The sequence below is a fragment of the Eubalaena glacialis genome, chromosome 18 (assembly GCF_028564815.1).
Source record: "Eubalaena glacialis isolate mEubGla1 chromosome 18, mEubGla1.1.hap2.+ XY, whole genome shotgun sequence".
Taxonomy (NCBI): Eukaryota; Metazoa; Chordata; class Mammalia; order Artiodactyla; family Balaenidae; genus Eubalaena; species Eubalaena glacialis.
Genome location: NC_083733.1, coordinates 64,115,251 through 64,136,676, shown reverse-complemented (window position 1 = coordinate 64,136,676; position 21,426 = coordinate 64,115,251). Strand labels below are relative to the sequence as shown.

At 56.3% G+C, this 21,426-nt stretch overlaps 1 protein-coding gene across 1 annotated transcript; it reads right to left on the bottom strand.

Annotated features, from left to right (window-relative positions):
- Positions 1-522: 522 nt before the first annotated feature.
- On the bottom strand, positions 523-16,846 carry IGLON5 (IgLON family member 5). The gene is made up of 8 exons (XM_061173878.1): positions 16,635-16,846; positions 8,010-8,088; positions 7,080-7,312; positions 5,408-5,527; positions 3,897-4,031; positions 3,547-3,667; positions 2,826-2,980; positions 523-2,108 (listed from the first exon to the last, which is right to left on the bottom strand). Exons 1-8 carry the CDS (start codon positions 16,711-16,713, stop codon positions 2,020-2,022), a joined length of 1,011 nt encoding a protein of 336 aa, XP_061029861.1. The 5' UTR covers positions 16,714-16,846; the 3' UTR covers positions 523-2,019.
- Positions 16,847-21,426: the final 4,580 nt, after the last annotated feature.

The window sequence follows — 21,426 nt, the reverse complement described above, 5'->3', positions numbered from 1 at the left end:
CTTGCTCAAGTGATGTCCTCATGGACTCAGTTTCTCTAGAGCTTCCACTCTGCATTCCATAGTGTTTCTACCATTCTCAGGCTCCACGTGTTGTCTTCCCCACCATTGCTATCCCCATAGACCCAAGATCTCTCCATGCGATGGAGAAAAGGAACCCTGCAGATCTAGACTTCACACCATTGGGCCACATGATCCAGCAGGAGAGCATCTCTTCTTGGGAAATCCACACAGCTCTGGTGTTCACTCTATCATTAGTCTGGCTGGGTCATGTGCCCACCTCTAAACCAGTCACAGTGGGAAATGGGCTATGCCGAGTGGCTTAAGCCAATCGGGTCACCTCTGCAAATGAGTCAATTCCAAATCTACCAAAGAGAAAAGGGAGGGCAGAAATGATGCTGGGGAGGCACCACCCATGACCACAACTCTCTGCCCTCCACTCACCCATATCCTTAATGACATTGACACCTGCAGGCGGAGACTTTGGAAAAAGGCGTTTATTGGTGTGGTGGTCTCAACACTCCCCATGACTTGGAACACACGGCCCCCAGGGCCCCCCGTCCCCCCTCCCTTGCATCCCTCCCCCTGCCCTCCCTGTCCCCCGGACCCTGGGAATGGAAGACAATGTGGGATGGGGCCCACGCCCCCGTCTGAGGTACAGTCACTGCCCCTTGCCCCTCTGCCCCTGCTCTGCCCTGTCTCCCCCTCCCAAGCTCTGGGTGGTGTAGTTCAGGGTGGGTGTTTATAGGGGGTCTCCCGGGAGTTGGAGCTGGTGACTTGGCATCTTGGTCTGGGCTCAGGATGTCTGTGTGATGCCTCTCTCTCCCCCACTTCGTGTGATGTGATGTGCCAGGGCGGGGTGTTCCTACAATCAGAGCTGAAGTCACAGCCTCAGAGCCCCTTCCTGATAACAGTTGCCCATCCCGGGGGGAACTACAGCTGGTCACCAGCTACAGGACAGCTGGAGCCGGGGGGCTATTGCTGGTCACAGCCGCTGGTGTGTGTGTGTGTGTGTGTGTCTGAGTGTGTGTGAGGGCGGTCAGGTCAGCCTTTGGGAGGTTCAGCCGGTGGAGAGGCCAGGGAGTGGTAGCCCAGCAAGCCCACACCTGTGGGCCGGCTGCAGGGGGGCTGAAGGCAGCTGGTTGGCGCTGCAGGTGGTCGAGGGGAGGGGGGCAGGGTGGGGCAAAGCACTGAGACAGACAGGTGACAACAGGCACCAGCCTGACAGTTGGATGGAAGCACCGATTGGCCCAGGAGGGGGCCAGAAAGTCCAGGGTGGGGAGGGACAGGAAAAGTGGGACGGTCTCAGGCCACTGAGCCAGTGATGGGGCCTCTGGCTCCAGGCGGCCGGCCGGCTGACAGCAGGGAGGCCCAGAGCCAAGATGGAGATCCTGCACCTGCTCACAGAGGCTGAGTGACAGCTTGACAGACAAGCGTGAGGCCCTTGCCCACTCCCAACCTGCCCAGGAGACAGCCTTTCAACAGGGTGGGGAGCGGGTGGTGTGAATGCACATATTGGGAAAGCAGGGAGCCTGGAAAACCTCTCCTCACAGCTTCCGCCACGAAGCCCCCATACCTACCTCTAGCCAGAGGTGAGAGACAGCAAGGTTGGGGGCAGTGGATGTGCGGGGTGTCGAGGAGGGAAGACTGCTGAGCTCCCTTCCCCACCCATTCACACACACACACACGCACGCGTGCAGGCTCACGCTCACACCCACTACACACACGCGATCCAGTTGACAGCCTGAGCTAAGAGAGGGGTGTGGGGTGGCCAGGGGTGGGTCACAATCAGAAAGGTGAACAGTGGCGGGAATGGCTGTAGAAAGATGCATAATTTTGCGTTATCCCTCACAGTGATGGGTTCTGTAAAGATCTTTCCTCCTCCCCTTCCTCTTCCTCTCTTCTTCCTCGGCGGCCGAGAGCTCCTCTGCCCCCTCGAGACCCGCGGCGCCTGTTCCCCCTTCTCCTCTTGCTCTCGGCCTCAGGCCCCCCGCGGGGGGACTCCAGGGCACTGGGTTCTTCCTACATCCTCCACCACAGCCAGCCCAGGGCGGAGAGGAGGGTCAGAGGCCCTGGGGGCCTCGGGGCCGAGTTCTCCAGGGATCCTGGGCCTGGGGAAAGAGAGGGGGTCAGGGGAGGAGGCCCAGAGTGGGGAGACCCCATGTGTGTCTCTCCCGGGCGTCTTGTCTCTGCTCTGAGGGTGTTGTCTGAGGATGCCTCCTGGGGACCTTTCTGGGCTTTCACTCAGTGCGCCTGTTCTCTGACTCTGTTTTAGTCTAAGCATCTGGCAGGTCACTGTCCCCTGCGCCTACAAAGCTCTTCCCACAGATCTTGGCAGGGCTGGCTTCTCTTGACCATTCAGGTCTCAGTTCAAAGGTTACCCCCTCCAGGAAGCTTTCTCTGATGAGCTTATCCAATGCTACCATCCCCAATTCTATTATTTACTTTCTTCATAGCCCTTATTGATATGCAAAATTATTTTTTTGCTTATTTATGTGTGTATTTGTTGGCTTTTCCTTTTACTTATGTGTCTACTTGTTTATTGCTTTTCTACTACTGCTAGACCATAAGCCGTGCGAGTCCCTAGACCTTGGCTCTTTTGTGCATTGCTGTGTCCCCAGCACCCAGTGCCTGGCCCTTAGTGGGCGCCCAATGAACATGTCTGTAGAAGGGATCGGTTTCTTGCTCAGTCGAGCGTGCGTCTCTTTCCTAAGTTCGGGGACAGTCTGGGGGCGGCCCGGCATCTCCACCTCCCTGGCCCCGCCCATTCAGCCCCGGCCCCACCCACGCCGCTCCGGCCCCGCCCCTCCTGCCGCTCAGTGACGCACGCAGGAGCCGCATGGAGGCGCTGGACATTCCCAGCCGGTTGGCTGCGCGACACGTGTAGTTGCCGTAATGCCGGGCGCTCACGTTGGCGAAGAGAAGCATCGAGCGGGTGCGCTCCGTCTGCACCTTCAGGCCCTCGGCCGTGCCACTGCTCAGCCTGCCGGGGATCCGGGTCAGGGGCCAGGCCGCAGGACCCCGGCCCGGGGCCCTCTCCAGGCGGAAAGCCCAGCCCCCTGACTGTCGGGCTCCCCGATTCCCTGGAGACCCTACATTCTGTCCCCTACCCCAGCGACCCATGGATCTCGGGCCACTCCCACCGACGCCCCTCTCCAGGCAGCCCAGCCCCTCAGGGACACTGGACTCTCTCAGTGTGTACCTCCGACCACTAGGGGCACCCAGGCCCCGCTGGACCCCAGACCCAATGGTCCCCTAACCCTAAAACTTCTCTGCCAGATCCTCAGTATCGACCCCCACCCCAGACCTTCTTCCTGAAGAGCCGGAGGAGACCAGGCTCCAGCATTCATCATCCTGGGACCCAAATGTCCAGTAAGCCACCACAGTTTCCCTGGGGCTCAGAGGACCCCAACACCTAGAAGCCGGACCCTCAAGTTCTCAGGAGCCAGTACTCTGCTCCCTCTGCCCCCCCCTCCCCGCGGTCCAAAGGACCAAGGACCCCACCACCACCACCATCACCACCACGGCGGGCCCCGGTGCCGTCCTCACAGTCTGTCATCCTTGTACCACTGGAAATCCGCGGGGGGCACCGCCATAGCTTCGCAGCGCAGGAGGGCGGCCCGGCCCACGGCTGTGCGGGCGCTGGTCACGTCTGTGATGGTCGGAGGATCTGGTGAGGGACCAGGGTCAGCGAATTCTCCTAGCCGGGTGGGGACAAAGGGGTCCCACCCCCAGCCCACTCCTCTCTCCTTACCAGGAGTCCAGGTCTCCAGCATCTCCCCACCCCCCCCAAGACTCCTTCCTCGCGCAGACTCACCCCCTTCCTCCTCCCGCACACCCTTCATCCCCAGGGACCCAGGACCCGCCCCGCTTTCGTGCCCAGGGCCAGGGGGGCTCACAGTTGACTGTGACCAGCACGCGGCGGCTGTCAGGTGCAGAGTTCACCCCGTTGTGAGTCACGCACTCGTATTCCCCGGCCTGGCCCCGCTGGATGTCGTAAATCTCAAGGATCTCGCCTTCGGAGGTGAAGCCATCTGTGGGGGGAGGGGAGGGGAGGGGAGGGGGCGGGGCCAGACACAAACACTTAACACGGGACAACACGGGCACAACACGGACACACATCAGCGGGGCGGACAGCGCAGGGCCTGGAGTGCCCGGGTCAGTGGGAGTGGGGAGGGGCTTGCCGCGCCTGGGATCTCCTGCTAGGGGTGGGGCAGAGAATGAGAATCTGGGGCTTAGTAACTAGAACCCAGTGGGGAGGGTCCTAGAATTGGGGGCATTCAGGGGATACAGTGATCTGGGAGTCCATAACTCAGATCATGCGGCTCACAGGACCCAGTGGGGAGGATCCTAGGATCTTGGGGCTCAGAAAGATCCAGAAAATACAGACCCAGTGGGGGAGGATCCAGAGTTCTGGGATCTAGCCCTTGGGGCCCAAGGAATCAGGATCTGGTGATTGGGATGAGCAATCCAGATATCTGGGGTCTTATGACAGAGCGCCGGCTCAGAAGACCCTCTGGGGCTCAAGAGCATCCAGGGATCCAGAAACTCGAGACCAGGACTGTGGGGCTCAGATGAACCAGGAGGGGAGGATCCAAGGATCTGAGACCTAGTTATTGGGTTCTGGGGTCCCAAGGGATCTAGTGATTGGCACAATTGGTCTCCAAAGACCCAGTGAGTGAGGATCTAGGGATCTGGGAAATGGTAGTAGAGATCTAGGTAAAAGGGGAGTGGGTGATGTCTGCGATCTGGAATGTCCCTTTCAGGCCCCTTGGCACTCTGTTTGGGGGCAGCCGTGGTTCTTAGCCCTATCACTGGAATCACTTGAAGGGCTTGTTCAGACAGATTGTGGTGGTGATGCGGGGAAGGGTGGTTCTGACTCATTAACTCTGGGGTGGGCCCAAGAATGTGCATTTCTGGCAAGTTTCCAGGTGATGCCAATGCTGCCAGCCTGGGGACCACACTTTGAGAAGCACTGGCCTAAGGCATCTGGCAGAGATGTAGTGATGTGAGCAGGAGACGGGAACATGGGCCAGGGCCATGGCTGTAACCTGGCTCTGGCCATCTAGTGGTAGGGGTCTGAGTCCCGGAGAATCCTGTGAACTGGGGGAAAAGAGACTGAGGCTACTGGGGTCGGGGATGCGGGGCAAGTTGGGATCTAGGAGGTGATTTGGAGGAAACAGCCCAGGCCTGGGATGGCAAGTGGGGAAGGCTCTAAGGCTCTGGGGTCTTCCACTGAAATAACAGGACCAGGGTAGGAGGGGGAAATCCAGTCATCACAAGGGTTCCGGGGGGATCAAAGGAGGGGGGTAATGGGAGATTCTGGGTATCTAGCTAGGGATATGGGGAATTGAGAGGCCCAGACTGCAGAGTGGGGGAAGGGGCTTTCGGCCAGGAGTGGGGTCCTCACCTCGGAGCTGCCTCCAGGTGACCGTGGGCTCCGGCCGCCCCACGGCCAGGCAGAGCAGGTTCACATTGCTCCCCTCGTTCACGGTCACGGGCGAAGAGATATTCACGATGCGGGCGGGGACTGCAGGCCGGAGGGAAGGTCAGTGAGAGGCCAGATGTGGGCTCCCAAGACCCAGGATCCAGGCCTGGCCCCTCCTTCTTCAGACCAGGATCCAGGCCCCCAGCTCCTCCCTCCTCAGACCCAGGGGTCCAGGCCCCCAGTCCCTCCTCCTTCAGACCCAGGGGTCCAGGCCCTCAGCTCCTCCCCCCTCAGACCCAGGGGTCCAGGCCCCCGGTCCCTCCTCCCTCAGACCCAGGGGTCCGGGCCCCCGGCCCCTCCCCCCTCAGACCCAGGAGTCCAGGCCCCCAGCCCCTCCTCCCTCAGACCCAGGAGTCCAGCTGACATTCCTCTGTCTTTCTGTAAGAAATCCTCTGTGTTTTCCATTCCCTCTGGGTCTGGCTCCTTCTCCAGCTGCTGGTCTTGTCTTCCTCACTCTTTCTCAGTCTCTCTCCACCTTCCTCCTAACTTGGTTTCTATTTTCTATCTTCTGGTCTGAATTCCTCCTTCCCCGTCTCTATTTTTATTGATTAGTATTATTATTAAAAAAAATTATTTAACGAATGCTCGTATGGTGCTTACTGTGTGTAAGCTTACAGTGTTCTAAGTGTTTGACAAAAATTAACCCGTTACACCCTCACTACTCCCTTCTGGGGTAGATGTTGCTATATTCATCAATTCTAACACACAGGGGCGTTTCCCACCTCGACCCCACCCGTTTGCACATTTCTCCAATCAGGTTGGCTTTACGATGTAGGACGCCAGTGTTTAATTGGAAGGATTTTTTTTGTTTCGTTTTTTTTCCGTTTCTAGCAAGGCATAAAATAAAGGTGCCCCTTCCAAATGACGATGTTTTGGACTTGATACATGACAGCGTCATCCCTGTTTTGCAGATGAGGAGTCTGAGACCGCCCGGCTCGCTCTGGGTCCCTCAGCCACTGGGTGGTGGCGGTGAGGTTGGAACCTGGGGGAATCTGGCTTCAAGTCGGGGCTTGTCAACGGCCCCGCTGGGCTGTCCCTGTGGTCCTGTCTCTCCAAGTGCTCCCTGCCCTCCAGACCACCTCTGAGGCCATGTGAGGCAGCCTCCTGCCCTCTCCGTGGATCTCTCCAACCCCACCTCTCCCACTCTGCGCATCCAGCCCCCGCATGTGCTGTTCTTTTTCCGGGACCAGCCCTGCACCCACCTGAAGGTCTCAGCTCAGACGTTATGTCTGGGAAGCTGCCTCTCCTTGGAAAGTCACCTCCAAAGGGGCAGGGACAGCCTGCCTGTCTCCTTCTCTGTCCCCAGCCCGTGGAGCAATGCTTGCAGGTAGTAGGTGCTCCATAAACAGGGCTGAGTGAATGAATGCGCTCTTCCTCCGAGTTCACCCTCGCCTCTGTAGCTCTCCTGCCCTAGAAGTTGCCTGTGACTTTCCCTCCCTCTGCCTGGCTGGAATTCGTGAGGGCAGGGTGTGTGTCTGCCTTCCCATGGCTGTGTCCCAGGGATCGGCGAGGACGTGAGGGTCCCCTGTCCCCTGCGCCCGCCACCCGGGCCCATCCCGCCCACCCCCACCCAGGGCCTCAGCTGAGGGCTCACCGTGGACGATGAGGTAGACCTGAGTGGTGTACGGCTGGCGGCGGGTCTGGAAGGAGCAGGTGTAGAGGCCCTCGTCGCCCAGCCCCACCTGGGTGATGAGGATGGAGAACTCCTCGGGCGTGTTGGTGAGTAGCCGCACTCTCGGGTCACTGGTCCAGCGGTCGTTGCCCGCGTACAGGATGTTGGAGCGGTTCAGCCAGGCCACTCGGGTCACATGCTCGTCAATGAAGCAGCTGGCGGGGAGGATGAGGGCAGGGTGGTTTTCTTCTATCCCTCACCCCCACCTGGCCCTCCAGGGTCCCCCGTCGCGGGGGCTTGGTGGTGGTGGGAGGAAGGCCCACTGCATCTCCAGTTCCCACTGCAGTCCTTGGAGGCAGGTATGACTGCACCCACTTTACAGGTGGGCAAACTGAGCCTCAGAGAGGGAGAGCTGTGAGCCCAAGTGCACAACAGAATGACAGCTGATGGTTATTGAGTGATTGTTGTGTGTCAGAGACCCAAAAAGAGGGGGACAGACACACTGGGGGAGAGGGACAAAGATGCAGAATGATGAGGGACCCAGAGATAGAAGGACAGAGACCCAGAGAGAGGGGGACAGAGACTCAGAGAGAGGGGGACAGACCCAGACTGGGGAGGCAGAGAGCTGGGGGAGTGTAACCCTGGCTCTCACTGAGCAGGCACAGTGTGCCAGGCTCTCTAAGCTCAGGGCGTGTGTACAGACTCTTGAATCCTTACAACAACCCAGGTGGTGGTCACCATTCCTCCACCCATTTGACAGATGGGGACACTGAGGCCCAGGGGTGGACCTGGGCCCAGAGTCTGGGCCCCAGTGACCTCTCTCTTAACAGGGGAGGTGTGGGCTGTGCCTGGGGGTCAGGACCATTTCCCCCCAAGGAAGGTGAAGGGGCAGCACCCTCTGGGTCTCCCTACCTGAGCGTGGCATTGTCACCTTCGCACACTGTGTAGTTGTCCGCAGGGGAGCTGAACTCCAGGCTCTGGGACAGCAGCCCTGTGGAAGGGAGGGCAGCTCAGCTCGGCAGGACTGTACACATCTGTACACACACACACACACACACACACACACACACACCCCCCAGCAGATACACTTCCCACACCCACTGGCACTCACATTCACTGTTGTTTTCAGAGACACGCATGGCAGACACAGAGCAGACACATGCAACACCTTCCCACAAGCCCACACTGACCCAGACAGACTGGGACACACAAACCTATGCACCTCCAGAGACATTGAGACAACACACAATCACACACACAAACACACATGTACGTGCACACAGACACACGTACACCAACACATATACACACTCAGAGATGCTGTGTACAGACGTGCACACACACAGACATATGCACAGATTCACAATTACAGAACTGCATATGCGCAGATACAAACAGATATGCACAGATGTGCACACAGGTACATATACAAGCACAGATACACATGTACACAGACACACACGCAGACATGGCACAAGGCACACACATACATGTTCACAGTGTACAGACACACATACACACAGATTCAAGAATACACACATACACAGATATCCGTGTACCCAGGCACACATACACATATTCACAGACTCACGAGTACATAGATACACATATACACAGATACATATACAGATGTAACAGACATGTGCACACAGATACACACAGGTACACACATTTATTCAGAAACACGTGGAAAGACATGCTTCAGGGAGATACTCAACACCCACATAAGTGCACACAGACATCCAGACGTGCAAATGCAAACACGCATGGACGCGAATATCCACGCAGACACACGTCTATCACAGACGCCCAGGACGCGCTGAGGCGTGCTACAGAGACCCTCGCGTCTACACAGACTCCCCCGTGTGCCCGTGCCCGGTGGGGCACGCCCTTGAGGGCGCATGCCGCCTGCCTGCGCGCTGCAGCGCCGCCCCCCTCTCCCCCCGCCATTCATCTCTCTGTGGACCGTGGCCAGCGGCTGGACTGGGGCCAGGGAGTGGGAGCTGGGCACGCGGAGGTGGCGGATGGAGACAGCACCAGGAGGGGAAAGGAGGCAGCCGATGACCTTGGACGCCTGGGCGGCACGGGCCTACACCGGGCTGCCCTGGCCCCCGCCCCAGGATGAGGAGCTCATTAATCTAATGAGTTAATTGCCCGTGTCCCGCCAACGACTCCCGGAGGCCCTCTCCATCAGCAGACCCTCTGGACGGGGCTGGGCCAGAGCCAGTGCAGTGGGCTCGCCAGGCCCTGGGGGTTTGCAGCCCCTCACCCTGGGCTCGCCCGGGCCAGAGTCGCTCCTGTAATCTGAAGGGCCCTGGAGGGAGGGAAGGGACTTGCCCGTCCTGAGCTGTGCAGAGAGGATGCTGCCACACACAACCCTAGTAACAGGAGGGGGCGGCCAGGGGACAGACACACACACACACAGTCACCAGGGTCCGGGAAAGATGCGCAGAGCCCGCCCAGGGGCCAGGAGATAGCCCCACGCATGGCAATGGGTCCTGCTCAGAGGGACAGAGACCTACATACTCATGCTGACGCACACAGCCCAGGACACACACCCAGGAGAAGGTCAGTTAGGAAAGACAACTCTCTCCCAGAAGCATGCGTCTCAGCCACCAGAGGGACAGCTCCAGGCCACGCAGCCACGGCACCCTGATCCTCCCCACCATACACAACCGGACCCACACGGTTACACTGACACCAGCGGGCCCACACACGCAGGTGCAAAGTCTACACGCGGTTACAGCCCTACCTGGAGGGCTGTCTCTCTCTCTCACACACACACACACACACACACACACACACTGGCTGAATCGGTCACAGTGACACTACCAGCCGGAGGGCTGTGCTCATCGCCACCCCTGGCCCTGGAAAGTCGTGCATGAAGATACGGCCTGTGCAGTGAAACAGCGACACAGTTGTAGCCTCTCAAATGCAAAGGGGCTGCCCTGGGCCAAGAATCGGGCGCATGCAGTCACGCTGTCACCTCTGATCAGATCACACACAGCCCTATCCGCACACACACAAACCCACACCCCACAGGATTTGTCATACCCCTGGTCACACACATCCTAGACCAAGGTTTCTCCATCTCGGCACCACTGACATTGAGGGCTGGATGATTCTTCATTGTGGGGCCGTCCTGTGCGGTGTAGGATGTTCCGCAGCTCCCCTGGCCTCGACCCCCTAGATGCCAGTAGCTCCCCTGCCCCAAGCAAAATTACCTCTGGACATTGCCAGATACCTCCCAGGGGGCGAAATCACCCCACCTGCCCCCCCTCCCCCCAGCCCTGTGACGGCCACTGTCCAGGGTTCAAGGAGGATAACCCCAGTCTGGGGGTTGAAGAGGAAGCTGTCCAAGGTGCCCCACTTCAGGGAAGAACCCAGGGCTCCTGAGCTCAGGCTAGGGCCCTGGGTGGGGGTGTGGACCTCACAGAGGTGGGCAGGATCTTAATCATATGTCCAGCAGACAGAAAAACAGACAGACACACACACACTCCTTGCCAGGGGGATCTTTCCAACACTCGGAGTGGCCCCCAGGACGAAGTCCCAGCCCCTCAGCCTGGAGTCCGGGGTCCCGGCGTCACTCTCCTGCTTCCTCTCCCCTAGTGTAGCCCAGCTCTGCATTTCCCACTTTTCTCCCCTCTCCCTCCTTCCCACTGTTTCCCATCAAAATGCTTCTCCTTCTCCAGGGACCTAGAATATGGGGGCCTCTCCTAGGAGAGATGGCCCATCCGAGCCCATGTGAGCTCCCGCTCTGCTCCCAGGGCTCCGTGGATCAGAGTTCTCTGCCTCCCCCAGCTGCTCCTCCAGGGCAGGGCCTGGCTCAGACCATCTGTTTCGCCAGCACGCCCAGCTGGGCCCTGGCTGCGGGCAGTCTCGGGAGATGAGTGATGAAGTTATCTCAAGTGGGTCTTCGATTCCTGGTCTGTGTGTCTATAAATTTGGATGTTGTGGGTCTGCATGTCTGTCTCACGCAGTTCCCAGACTCCAGGCTCAGGAGGACCCTCCATGCTGTGTGACCTTGGGTAAGTCCCTTCCCTTCTCTGGGCTTCGGTAAATGGGGGTGGGGGTCAGGTTAGCCATTCCACCACCTTGTCTGTCACCGGGCCCGGCTCCTCCCTCTTTCTCAGTCCCAGTCACCCTGCACCGTTTTCAGGTCTGCTTTCCTCACCAGACGGGAGCCTCTTAGGGCAGGGCCTGGGTCTCCCCACCTCCAGCATCACCCAGCTCAGGGCCTGGTCCACAGGAGGCCTCAAGAGATGTTTAATATAAAAATAAACAAGCTAGTGCACATGAGGTCCCCTCTGCAGGAATTCTCCTTGGGAAACTCCGACTCCCTACCCCCTCCAGCCCTAGTCTGTGTTCCCACAATGCCTGGACTACCTCCCTTACAGCTGTGGTGACTGTATCTGTCTCCCCCAGCAGACTATAAGTTTCTTTTTTTTTTTTGACCATACCACGCGGCATGTGGGATCTTTGTTCCCTGACCAGGGATTGAACCCATGCCCCCTGCAGTGGAAGTGCAGAGTCCTAACCCCTGGACTGCCAGGGAAGTCCCAGCTATAAGTTTCTTGAGGGCAGAGCCTGGGTCTGACTCAGGTCTGTATCCCCAGCATCTTCCAGCACAGGGCCTGGCCTGGAAAGCCTTGGGAAATATTTGTTGAATGAGTGAATGTAAATGGATTCCTACAACATGCTTTGCCGCCTCTTGGACTCTTACACATTCTTCAAAACCCCAACTCAAATGCCCCCTCCTCCAGAAGGACCTCCCTGACTGTTCAAGGCAGAGAGTCTCCACTCTCTCTACTGCATACCCTCTGACTCAGCTGGGACACTGTCCAGTGGTGTCTTCCTTACCTGGCCAGGAGTTCCCTGAGGGCCCGAATCTTGGTTGTGTCCCCCAGAGCTGGGCTGAGCTCCGAGCAGGGAACTGTTTGTAGAGGGGATGGATGGTCTCTAGAGACTCGCTAAGAAAGCCCTAAGGAGACTGGGCTGAGAGATCAAATGTCTGTCCCTCCATTTCCTGGCTGGGTGACCCCCGGCCAGTCTGAGCCTCAGTTTCCCCAACTGTAGAAAGGAGAAAAATAGTAGTTCTTCCCTCGGAGGGTTTTTTGTCAGGGATTCCATGAGAATGTGCAAGCAAAATGTTTAGCTCAGCACTTAGCAGGCAAAAAGGGCCCAAGAAATGCTAGCTGTTCCTAACAGCACCTTCTTTTTAAAGAAACATCTATTGTTATCCCCCAGTTCGGTGTCGGTCCCCCGGGAGTGGAGGGAGGGGGGCAGAGCAGGTCTGGCCTGTAGGTTGCTCTACGCCCAGCACCCACCCCTGAGTCGGCGACGCATGTACGGACGCGGTCAGCATCTGCTCTGCCACGACCATGCCAGCATGACCAGGCTGCTAAAAGAATGGACCGGGGAGCCGGGCTGCCAGGGTTGAAATCCCAGCTGTGCCACTGGGTTGCACAAGTTACTTCCCCTCCCTGAGACTCAGTTTCCCCACCTGTAAGCGGGGACGATCATCGTGCCTCCCTCATTGGGTTGTGGGGGAGAGGATGAAAGGAGGTCACCCGAGCAACGGACACAATACAGTGCCTGCTAGTTAAGTGCTTGCAAACAGCTCTATGTGTGTTGGCTGATGGGATGGTTACGGGGCAGGTGCCAGCCTGGCGGGAGATCCAGTGGTGATGGGACGGACCACACGGGTCTCTGCCAGTCCAGACCAGTGGCTCTCATACCCGTTTGATAAACCAAGGGATGAAGGTTGCAGTGGGTGAATTCCCTTCTCTTGAGAGAAGGGGATTTCTGGGACTTCCCTGGTGGCGCAGTGGTTAAGAATCCGCCTGCCAATGCAGGGGGCACGGCTTTGAGCCCTGGTCCAGGAAGATCCCACGTGTCGCGGAGCAACGAAGCCCATGAGCCACAACTACTGAGCCTGCGCTCTAGAGCCCGCGAGCCACAACTACTGAGCCCACGTGCTGCAACTGCTGAAGCCCGTATGCCTAGAGCCTGTGCTCCGCAACAAGAGAAGCCATCGCAACGAGAAGCCCGCACACCGCAAGGAAGAGTAGCCCCTGCTCGCCGCAACTAGAGAAAGCCCGCGCGCAGCAATGAAAACCCAATGCAGCCAAACAAACGAACAAACAAACAAAACGAAAAAAAAAAAAAAAAGAGAGAAGGGGATTTCTAACAAGCTGAGTGACCTTGAGTTGGACATAAGAACCGCCTGCCGCCCCTCAAAGGAACTTAGGTGGAAATGGGACCCTCCAATGCAGGGGATGCTTACATTCCACCATCCCAGAACTCACAGATGGGGAAACCGAGGCCCAGGAGTGTGTGTGAACTTGTGGCGGGCGTTTGGGGAGAAGACGCCGGGCTGGAGGGAGGGGTGGGGGCCACATGAGTGCGGGTCCGTGTGGCTTTGGCAGGGAAGAGCCGTAAGAAGGGTCTGGGTCTGGTCTAACGGCCACTGAGGAGCCCCCAGAGCCCTCTTCCTCTTTGCTGATCTCCCAAGTCCTTCTTAGCACTGATGCCCGGAGTCTGGCTGCAGAGCCAAGAGCACGGGAACCTTCCACATGCTGGCTGTTTCTTTCCGCTGGTTCTCGCCGCAGGGCCTTTGCCTCTGCCGTTCCCTTGGGATCTTTCCAAGGCTGATTTCTCCCCTCCTTTCAGTCTGAACTCCCCTCAGCTGCTCAGACACCACCTGAGGTCACAAGGCCAACTCATCTGCCGAGTCATTCTTATTTTCTCTACGTGACTCATCACATTCTGAAATTACCTGTTTACTTCTGAGGTTTTTTTTTTACTTTGTGGATCTCTCTCCATCCCACTAGGATGTAAGCTCTGCAAGGGCAGGGACTTCACTGCTGTGTTTATAGATTCCCAGAGCTTAGAACACCGACTATGTGCTCAGTAAATACCTGTTAAATGAACCGATGATGCGGCGCCCACAGTCCAGACAAACCGGGAGTCTGGGGGGCCACCCATGCCCAGGTTCACCCTGTCCCCACTCCGTGTAATATGGCAAAGGAATTGCCCCCAAATCTCCTGCAGCATCTACTTTTCTAAGTGGATGTGTGTGTGTGTGTGTGTGTTGGCATAAAGAATTTAGGGGGGGGGGAAGGCACGATAGAACAATATCTACAGATGCTGGGGAGGTAGAGTTAAGTGGGAAAAAAAAGCCAGTTTTGCAGAGAAATGGCTTTATTTTGTTTCTATCTGGGGAAAAACATCAACAAACTAACCAATCCCTTACAGATGCTGAACTGCGTGTCTGACTGTGTAGGTGGGAGAAGGCTGGGGACGCTGTGCCAGGGCTGTGGACCCCGGCTCCCTCTCGAGAGTGGGTTTGGGGAGGGTAGGGGAGCGGGACTCAGTGGGGTTTGCTCTTATGCATATTTGTAGTGGATGGTTCACTTGTATGCTTTCCTCCCGTAATCTGGAAACCATCCAATGAATAAAAGAGAGGAGGAGATGCAATTTGGTGTATCTTCCACTGGCTTTTTCTCAGCCCCAATGGTCAGAGGGTGGTGGGTGAGTGGGGCTCTCTTTCTGCCTCCCTAATCCCGTCTCAGCTCATCCCCCACTCTGCCCTGTCCCCCTTGCTCGCAGTTCTCTGATGGGGGACAAAAGGCCCAGAGATGGGACTGGACTTGACCTAGGTCACAGACCACCTCCTGGTTCCACTAAGATCCCAGCCCAGCACCTGTGAACAGCAGTGATTTCTAGGGTTCTGAAGAGTCAAAGTAGAAGGAAAGTGGGAAGTTACTTGAGAGTAAAGGAAGAGAGAGAGAGCGAGCTAACGGGAGACAGCCAGAGACAGTGAAAGCACAAGGAGGAAAATGAGTGGGCGAGTTGAGACGTGAGTTCCCAGAAGTGAATGAGGACCAAGGCACATCTCAGGGGCCAGAAAGAGACAGAGAGACACATGTGGTGTGACATGGAGAAGCAGTTCCAGAGGCAGGGAGGGACAGATGTGAAATTGTGCTGAGCCCAGCAGGGATGGAGAGAAGGAGACCCAGAGACAGAGACAAAGACAAACGGAATGTCACCCAGAGCCAGGGAGCCTCCGGAAATGGCCGAGATGTGAGAGAGACCTCAGGAGACAAGTGACAGAGACAGAGACACGGACAGGCAGGGATTCAGAGGAGTCAAGTGGGAGGGGCACTCAGACGGTCTGCACCAGGGAGGGAGGGACCCTCCGGCTCAGCATCCTGTGTCCTGTGTGTGCAGGGCCGGGTTTGTGTGACCGTGGGTGTCTGCAGGTGCGGCTCCCGGTCAGACCGGGGGGATGGGTGTTTATGTGGCTATGCGAGGCCGGTGTGTGTGGGCGGGTGGCTGAGAGCCGCTGGCGCTGTCTCGCTGAGACTGTTGGGGGTTCTAGGGTGTTCTCGATTGTGTGTCCCTGACTCTGTGATCCTGGCTTGGGGCAGGGCCTGGGGGAATCCTCTGGAAGCACCGAATTAACCCTGTCCCCTGCCCCCTGCCTTCTTGCTCTCCCCTCCTCTCCTTAGGGGGCATCTCCTGGACCATCCCCAGGTTGCCAGCCCGCTGGGGAGACACAAGATCCAGCCACACGTCCTCTAAACAGAGACTGCCAAGTTCACTCCCCAGCCCCCCCTCCCCACTTTCCATTCTCCCCTTCCTGCTCAACAAAAGACCAGCCCCAGTCCCCCTCCCACACTGGGAGGGCTGAGTTTAACCCTTTGACCCCGTGTTAACCCTTCCCTTCCCTCCCTCCTCAATCTGCTCGTCTCTTAGGCTCCGTCCTGCCCCGAACCCAAATATTCAGCCAGAGCTTTCCACATCTGAGTCCCCAGCCCAGCACCCCAACTTCTTGGATCTCCAGCTCCACTGGCCCCCACATAACTGCAACCTTCCAAATACTAATACTTTCTCCCAACCTAGACCACCCAGCTGGGGAATTTCAGCCCCTTCCCAGCTGGGAGACCAGACCCCACCCCCTTCTTTTCCCGGCCGTGGGACGGAGGTCTATGGACACCCCTGCCCCCTCCTCTTACTGACCCTGGGAAGACACCATCCCCCCAACCTTTCCCCAGAAACGCCTACCCCAGCCCTCAGGCAGGGACCCCCTGCGGGACCCTCTCCACGCAGAGACGAAGACCCCCGACGGGGCATCCCTCTTCCTACCCTCCTCCCACCCCCACCAACTCAGTTCAGAGATCCTGCCCGGGGACCCTCACTTAGCTTCTATCTCCCTCCCCGATCCGGAGCCGCAGACTCCCGCCCCCAGGCCGGGACCAGGTGTCCGAGACCCTCTCGCCGGCCCGGAGAAGCACACCTCCGCCCCTAGGCCCAGGCTCGGGCCCCAGGACGCGGACCCCCGCCCCCGGGCATGGATCCAGACGTCCGAGGACCCCTTTCCCAGCCAGAGGATGCAGCCCCCGCCCCCGGGCCCAGACCTCCGCGTCCGGGGGCCTCCTCTTCCCTGCCCAGGGTTGCACCCTCCCCCGCCCCCAATCCCCGCCCGGGACCCTGGAGTCCCGGCCGAGCCCCCCGCCCCCGGCGCTGCGGTACCTCGACTGATGACGGCCAGGCCGGCCAGGGCGGCGGCGGCGAGAAGCCGGAGCCGGGCCCCGGGCGCAGGGGGGGGCATCGCGGCAGCGGCGGCGCGAAGGGGGAGGGGAAAGGGGGGGCCGGTCCGGGGCGCGCGAGGCCTGGGGGGAGAGGGGGAGGGGGAGGGGGGACCCCGCCTGCGGCTGCACCGGCCCGGGGGGCGGCGGGGGCGGGGGGAGGGGGCTGGGGGGGCGCGACGAGGCGGCCGGAGCTGCTGCAGACCCGGGGAGGGGGCGGTGCTGACGGGCAGGAAGGCCGACCAATCAGGGGAGGCGGGGGGCCAGGGAGGCGGGGCCGAGGAGGGTTGCTCGGTGGAGGGAGAGGCCTTTGTTACTGCGGCCCGGCCCCTACCCCCTCCCGCCCCCGGCGTCCACACGGCTTCCCACCTCGGATCCCTAGAACCCCGGGTCTGGGACACTTTTCCTGGAGCCCACCTCCCTCCTGCTTCAGGTCCCAATCTCATCCTCCCTCAGACCCAGAAATTCCTGCCCCCCAACCCCAGGAGTCCGGGCCCCCAGCCCCCTCAGGCCCAGGATGTCTGCTCCCCAAGTCCCCACCTCCCCCAGACCCAGGAATCAGAGCTCCCAGCCCCCTCTTCCTGTGGGACATAGTTCCGCTTCTCCATCTACTCTCATGAATAGCACTGACTTTGGGGTGAAATTTCCTTCTTCCGTCCATCCCAACCCTCATCCCCAGGATAATAGGGGACCGGGGAGAGACTGGGGGACTTGACCTTGGGAGATGGGAATCCAGGGTTCAGGTACGAAGAATCCCCACTGCTCATTCTTTCAGTCACTTGGCTGCGGCGGGACCTTGGACGAGTCACTTCTTTCCCCAGAATCTCAGTGTCTTCCCTGCAAGATGGAATCATCTCTATTTCTCAAGGTTATTGAGAAGAATAACGGAGATCCTGGGGAGGGTGCTAGCTCAGCCCGGTGCCCTAACAACCTGAAGTTAGTTCTTCCTCCTGGTCCCACTATGCATCCATTTACCGGGCATCGTCCTCCCTCCTGGCCCACCAGGTATCCCTGTCCCCTGTGCCCCCATCTAGGCTCTGAGGCAAGAGAACAATCCCTGAGCCTACTCCATGTCTGGGGCACTTGGAGGCAGAAGTTTTTGAAGTCACCCCCTAGGGGCTGTTTAACTGCAAAAGCATATCCACCCTCTATTCCTACCGCCCCGCCCCCACCCCCCCAAATCCAATCTGTCTGCAAGAGAGGCTAGCTCGGCCTCCACCTTCAAAACAGATCTCTACTCTGTCCTCTTCTTCCCACTCCACCCTCCTCTGAGCTGTCACGTCTCCCCTGGATGACTGCTCTGAAGGCAGCAGCCAATGCCCTGGTCTCTAGGCCTCCACCTTCAGATCAACAAGCACTGAGCTCATAAACCAGCTGATGCTACTACACTGCCTCACTCACTCAGCTCCAGCTGCTGTGGCCTTCATTCGGCTCCTTGAACAAGCCCAACTTGTTCCAACCTCAGGGCCTTTGCACTTGCTGTTCCCTCTGCCAGAATGCTCTTCTCACCAGATTGGCACAAGACTCTTTCTTATCATTCAGGTCTCACCTTTCAGAAGCCTTTGTTGGGACTTCCCTGGTGGTCCAGTGGTAAAGAATCTGCCTCACAATGCAGAGGACGTGGATTCGATCCCTGGTCAAGGAACTAAAATCCCACATGCGGCGGGACAAGCCCGCATGCCACAGCTACTGAGCTCGCGCACCTCAACTAGAGAGCCTTTGAGCCACAACTGCAGAGCCCACATGCCCTGGAGCCCACGCGCCACAACTAGAGAAGAGAAAATCCACCACCACAACCAGAGAGAAGCCCGCGCGCCACAATGAAGTGACGCCGTGCCGCAACTAAGACCTGACACTGCCATAAATAAATAAATAAATAAATAGAATAAATAAATAATAAATCTTAAAAAAAATTAGCCTTTGTTGATCATGCTGTCCAAAGTAACCCCCCGCTCCCAATGCAACAGCTCTCTATGACATCGGTTTTGTTTTCCCCATAGCCTTTACCATTCCCTTATTTCATGTGTTCACTTGTTTGTTTCCAGTCACTTCCCTTCCCCTCCATCTCCCACTTCCAGAATGTAAGCTTTGCTAAGGCAGGGTTTTGTGTTTTTGTTTGTTTGTTTAATTGAGGTATAGTTGATTTGCAATATTATATTAGTTTCAGGTGTACAATATAGTGATTCAAAATTTTTACAGATTATACTCCATTTAAAGTTATAAAATAGTGGTTTTATTCCCTGTGCTATACAATATAATCTTATAGTTTATTTCTTTTATACATAGTAGTTTGTACCTCTTAATCCTCTGCCCCATCTTGCCCCTCCATCCTTCCCTCTCCCCGCTGGTAACCACTAGTTTGTTCTCTATATCTGCGAGTCTGTTTCTGTTTTGTTATATCCATCCGTTTGTTTTATTTTTTAGATCCCACATATAAGTGATATCATACAGTATTTGTCTGTCTGACTTATTTTACTAAGCATAATGCCCTCCAGGTTCATCCATGTTGTTGCAAAAGGCAAAATTTCATTCTTTTTTTTTTTTCTTTTTGGCTGAGTAGTATTCATATATATACATATATGAATATTTATCCATTTATCTGTTGATGGACACTTAGGTTGCTACCATGTCTTGGCTATTGTAAATAATGCTGCTATGAACTCTGGGGTGCATGTGTCTTTTCAAATTAGTGTTTTTCATTTTCTTTGGATATATGCCCAGGACTAGAATTGCTGGATCATATGGTTGTTCTATTTTATTTTTTTGAGGAGCCTCCATAGTGTTTTCCACAGTGGCTGCACCAATTTACATTCCCCCCAACCGTGTAGAAGAGTTCTCTTTTCTCCACATCCTCACCAGCATTTGTTATTTGTGCTCTTTTTGCTGATAGCCATTCTGACAGGCGTGAGGTGAGAGGTCATTGTGGTTTTGATTTTCATTTCTCTGGTGATTAGCAATGTTGAGCATCTAGGACAGGTTTTTTGTTTGTTTGTTTTTTGTCTGCTTTTGCTCAAGGCTTATCTCCAGAGCTTAGCCCAGTGACTGACACCTAGTAGGTACTCAACAAATATGTACTGTATGCATGGGTTGGATGAGTTACTAGCCCTATTTGGCTAGATGGAGAGAACGAAGATCCAGAGAGGGAAAGGGACCCACCTACGTTAACACAGCTAGGTGGCGTAAGAGCTGGTGGTGTGCCGCTGCTTGTTCACACTGATTTGTGAGAACTGATGGTTAAATTTTCAGGAATTTTGCAAAATGGATGTTAAACCATTGTTAGCCTGAAATTGGACATGATGGAAGTATTTACACTGTGGCAACTGGCAAACACTACAAATCAGGACTTTTTGTTTGAGAGCCATTGTACCAACACACCCTTGTACAAAATCCATTGGGATCCTGGCAAAAGGTCATTTATTGCTTCCCTATGATGAGGCTTAGGATTAGGACGGGGTTCCCTCTTCTTGGAATGACCCATCCCAGGCCTGATGACAATATGAGCACTTCCTACATGCAGGCATCTTTCTGAGCACATTTTACATTCTCCTTGAAGCCTTATGATGTCCCTGTGGGTGTGTCTTATCTTTACCTCTGTTTCACAGATGAGGAAACAGACATAGAGAAGTAAAAGCAGAGAAGTAAAAAAAGTAAAGGAATTCCCCAAAGCTGTAGACACAGCTGAAGACATTTGCCATATGTGTATCTGATAACGAACTTATAGCCAGACTATATCAATATAAAGAGCTCCCACAAATCAACAAAGAAAGAGACGACTCAATTTTTAAATGGGCAAAAGTCTTGGACAAATACTTCACAGAAAGAGGATTTCTAATAAGCACATGAAAAAAATACCCAACACCATTAGTCATCAGGGAAATCAGATCAAGACCACAGTGAGATACTCCTATTCACCCACTAGAATGGCTAAAAGGATTGATAGTAGCAAGTGTTGGCAAGGATGTGGAGCACCTGGAACGCTCATACCCTGCAAGCTTACTTGCCCTTTGACCTCAAGGGGGGTCTGGCCAAAGGGAGGCACAGGCAGAACACTGAAGGGTGGCTGGAGAATGCTCTGGTCCTTGCCCACTGCCCTACCTTGGGGCCTGTCAGGTGGCCCCTTGGCCACGGCTCTGGTTCTCAGTAAGGCCTCAGAGACACCATTTCTCTCCCTAGTTCCTCAAGGACACAGCAGAATTTGGAAGGAATCTTTTCCTTTTGTTGCTGGTTCCTGGGAGCCTTACCATCCCTGTATCCCTAACCCTGCTCGCACCTCTGTGAATGGTACCTTTATCACAAAGTCTGTTTAGGAATCCCACTGGAGGTGGCTGTCTCTTTCCGGCCAGGACCTCTGCTGTCCTAACACTATTGGGGTTTCACAGTCAAGGCCCAAAGCCCCCTGAAGATGATGCTTAGAAGGCTCAGGAGTGTGGAAGATGCTCCATTTCACACCTAACAAGTGAAATAAAGATTCTGATGGCCACAGATTCTATTTTTTCATACATTGGATAGGCAAAGTTCAAAGGACCCAGAAACACACCAGGTTGGCGATGGCAGTTGTTGACAAGGGTGAAATCGGTTCCCTTTCTATGAAGGGCAAGTTGGCATTATCCCTGAAAACTATGTACCTCACCCTTAACCTTGGAAGTCCATATCCAGAATTTTCTCCTGCAGGTGTATTCTCATTCATGCCCAACAGCTGGGGGACCAGATTATCAATGTAGCATTGTCTGCAGTGC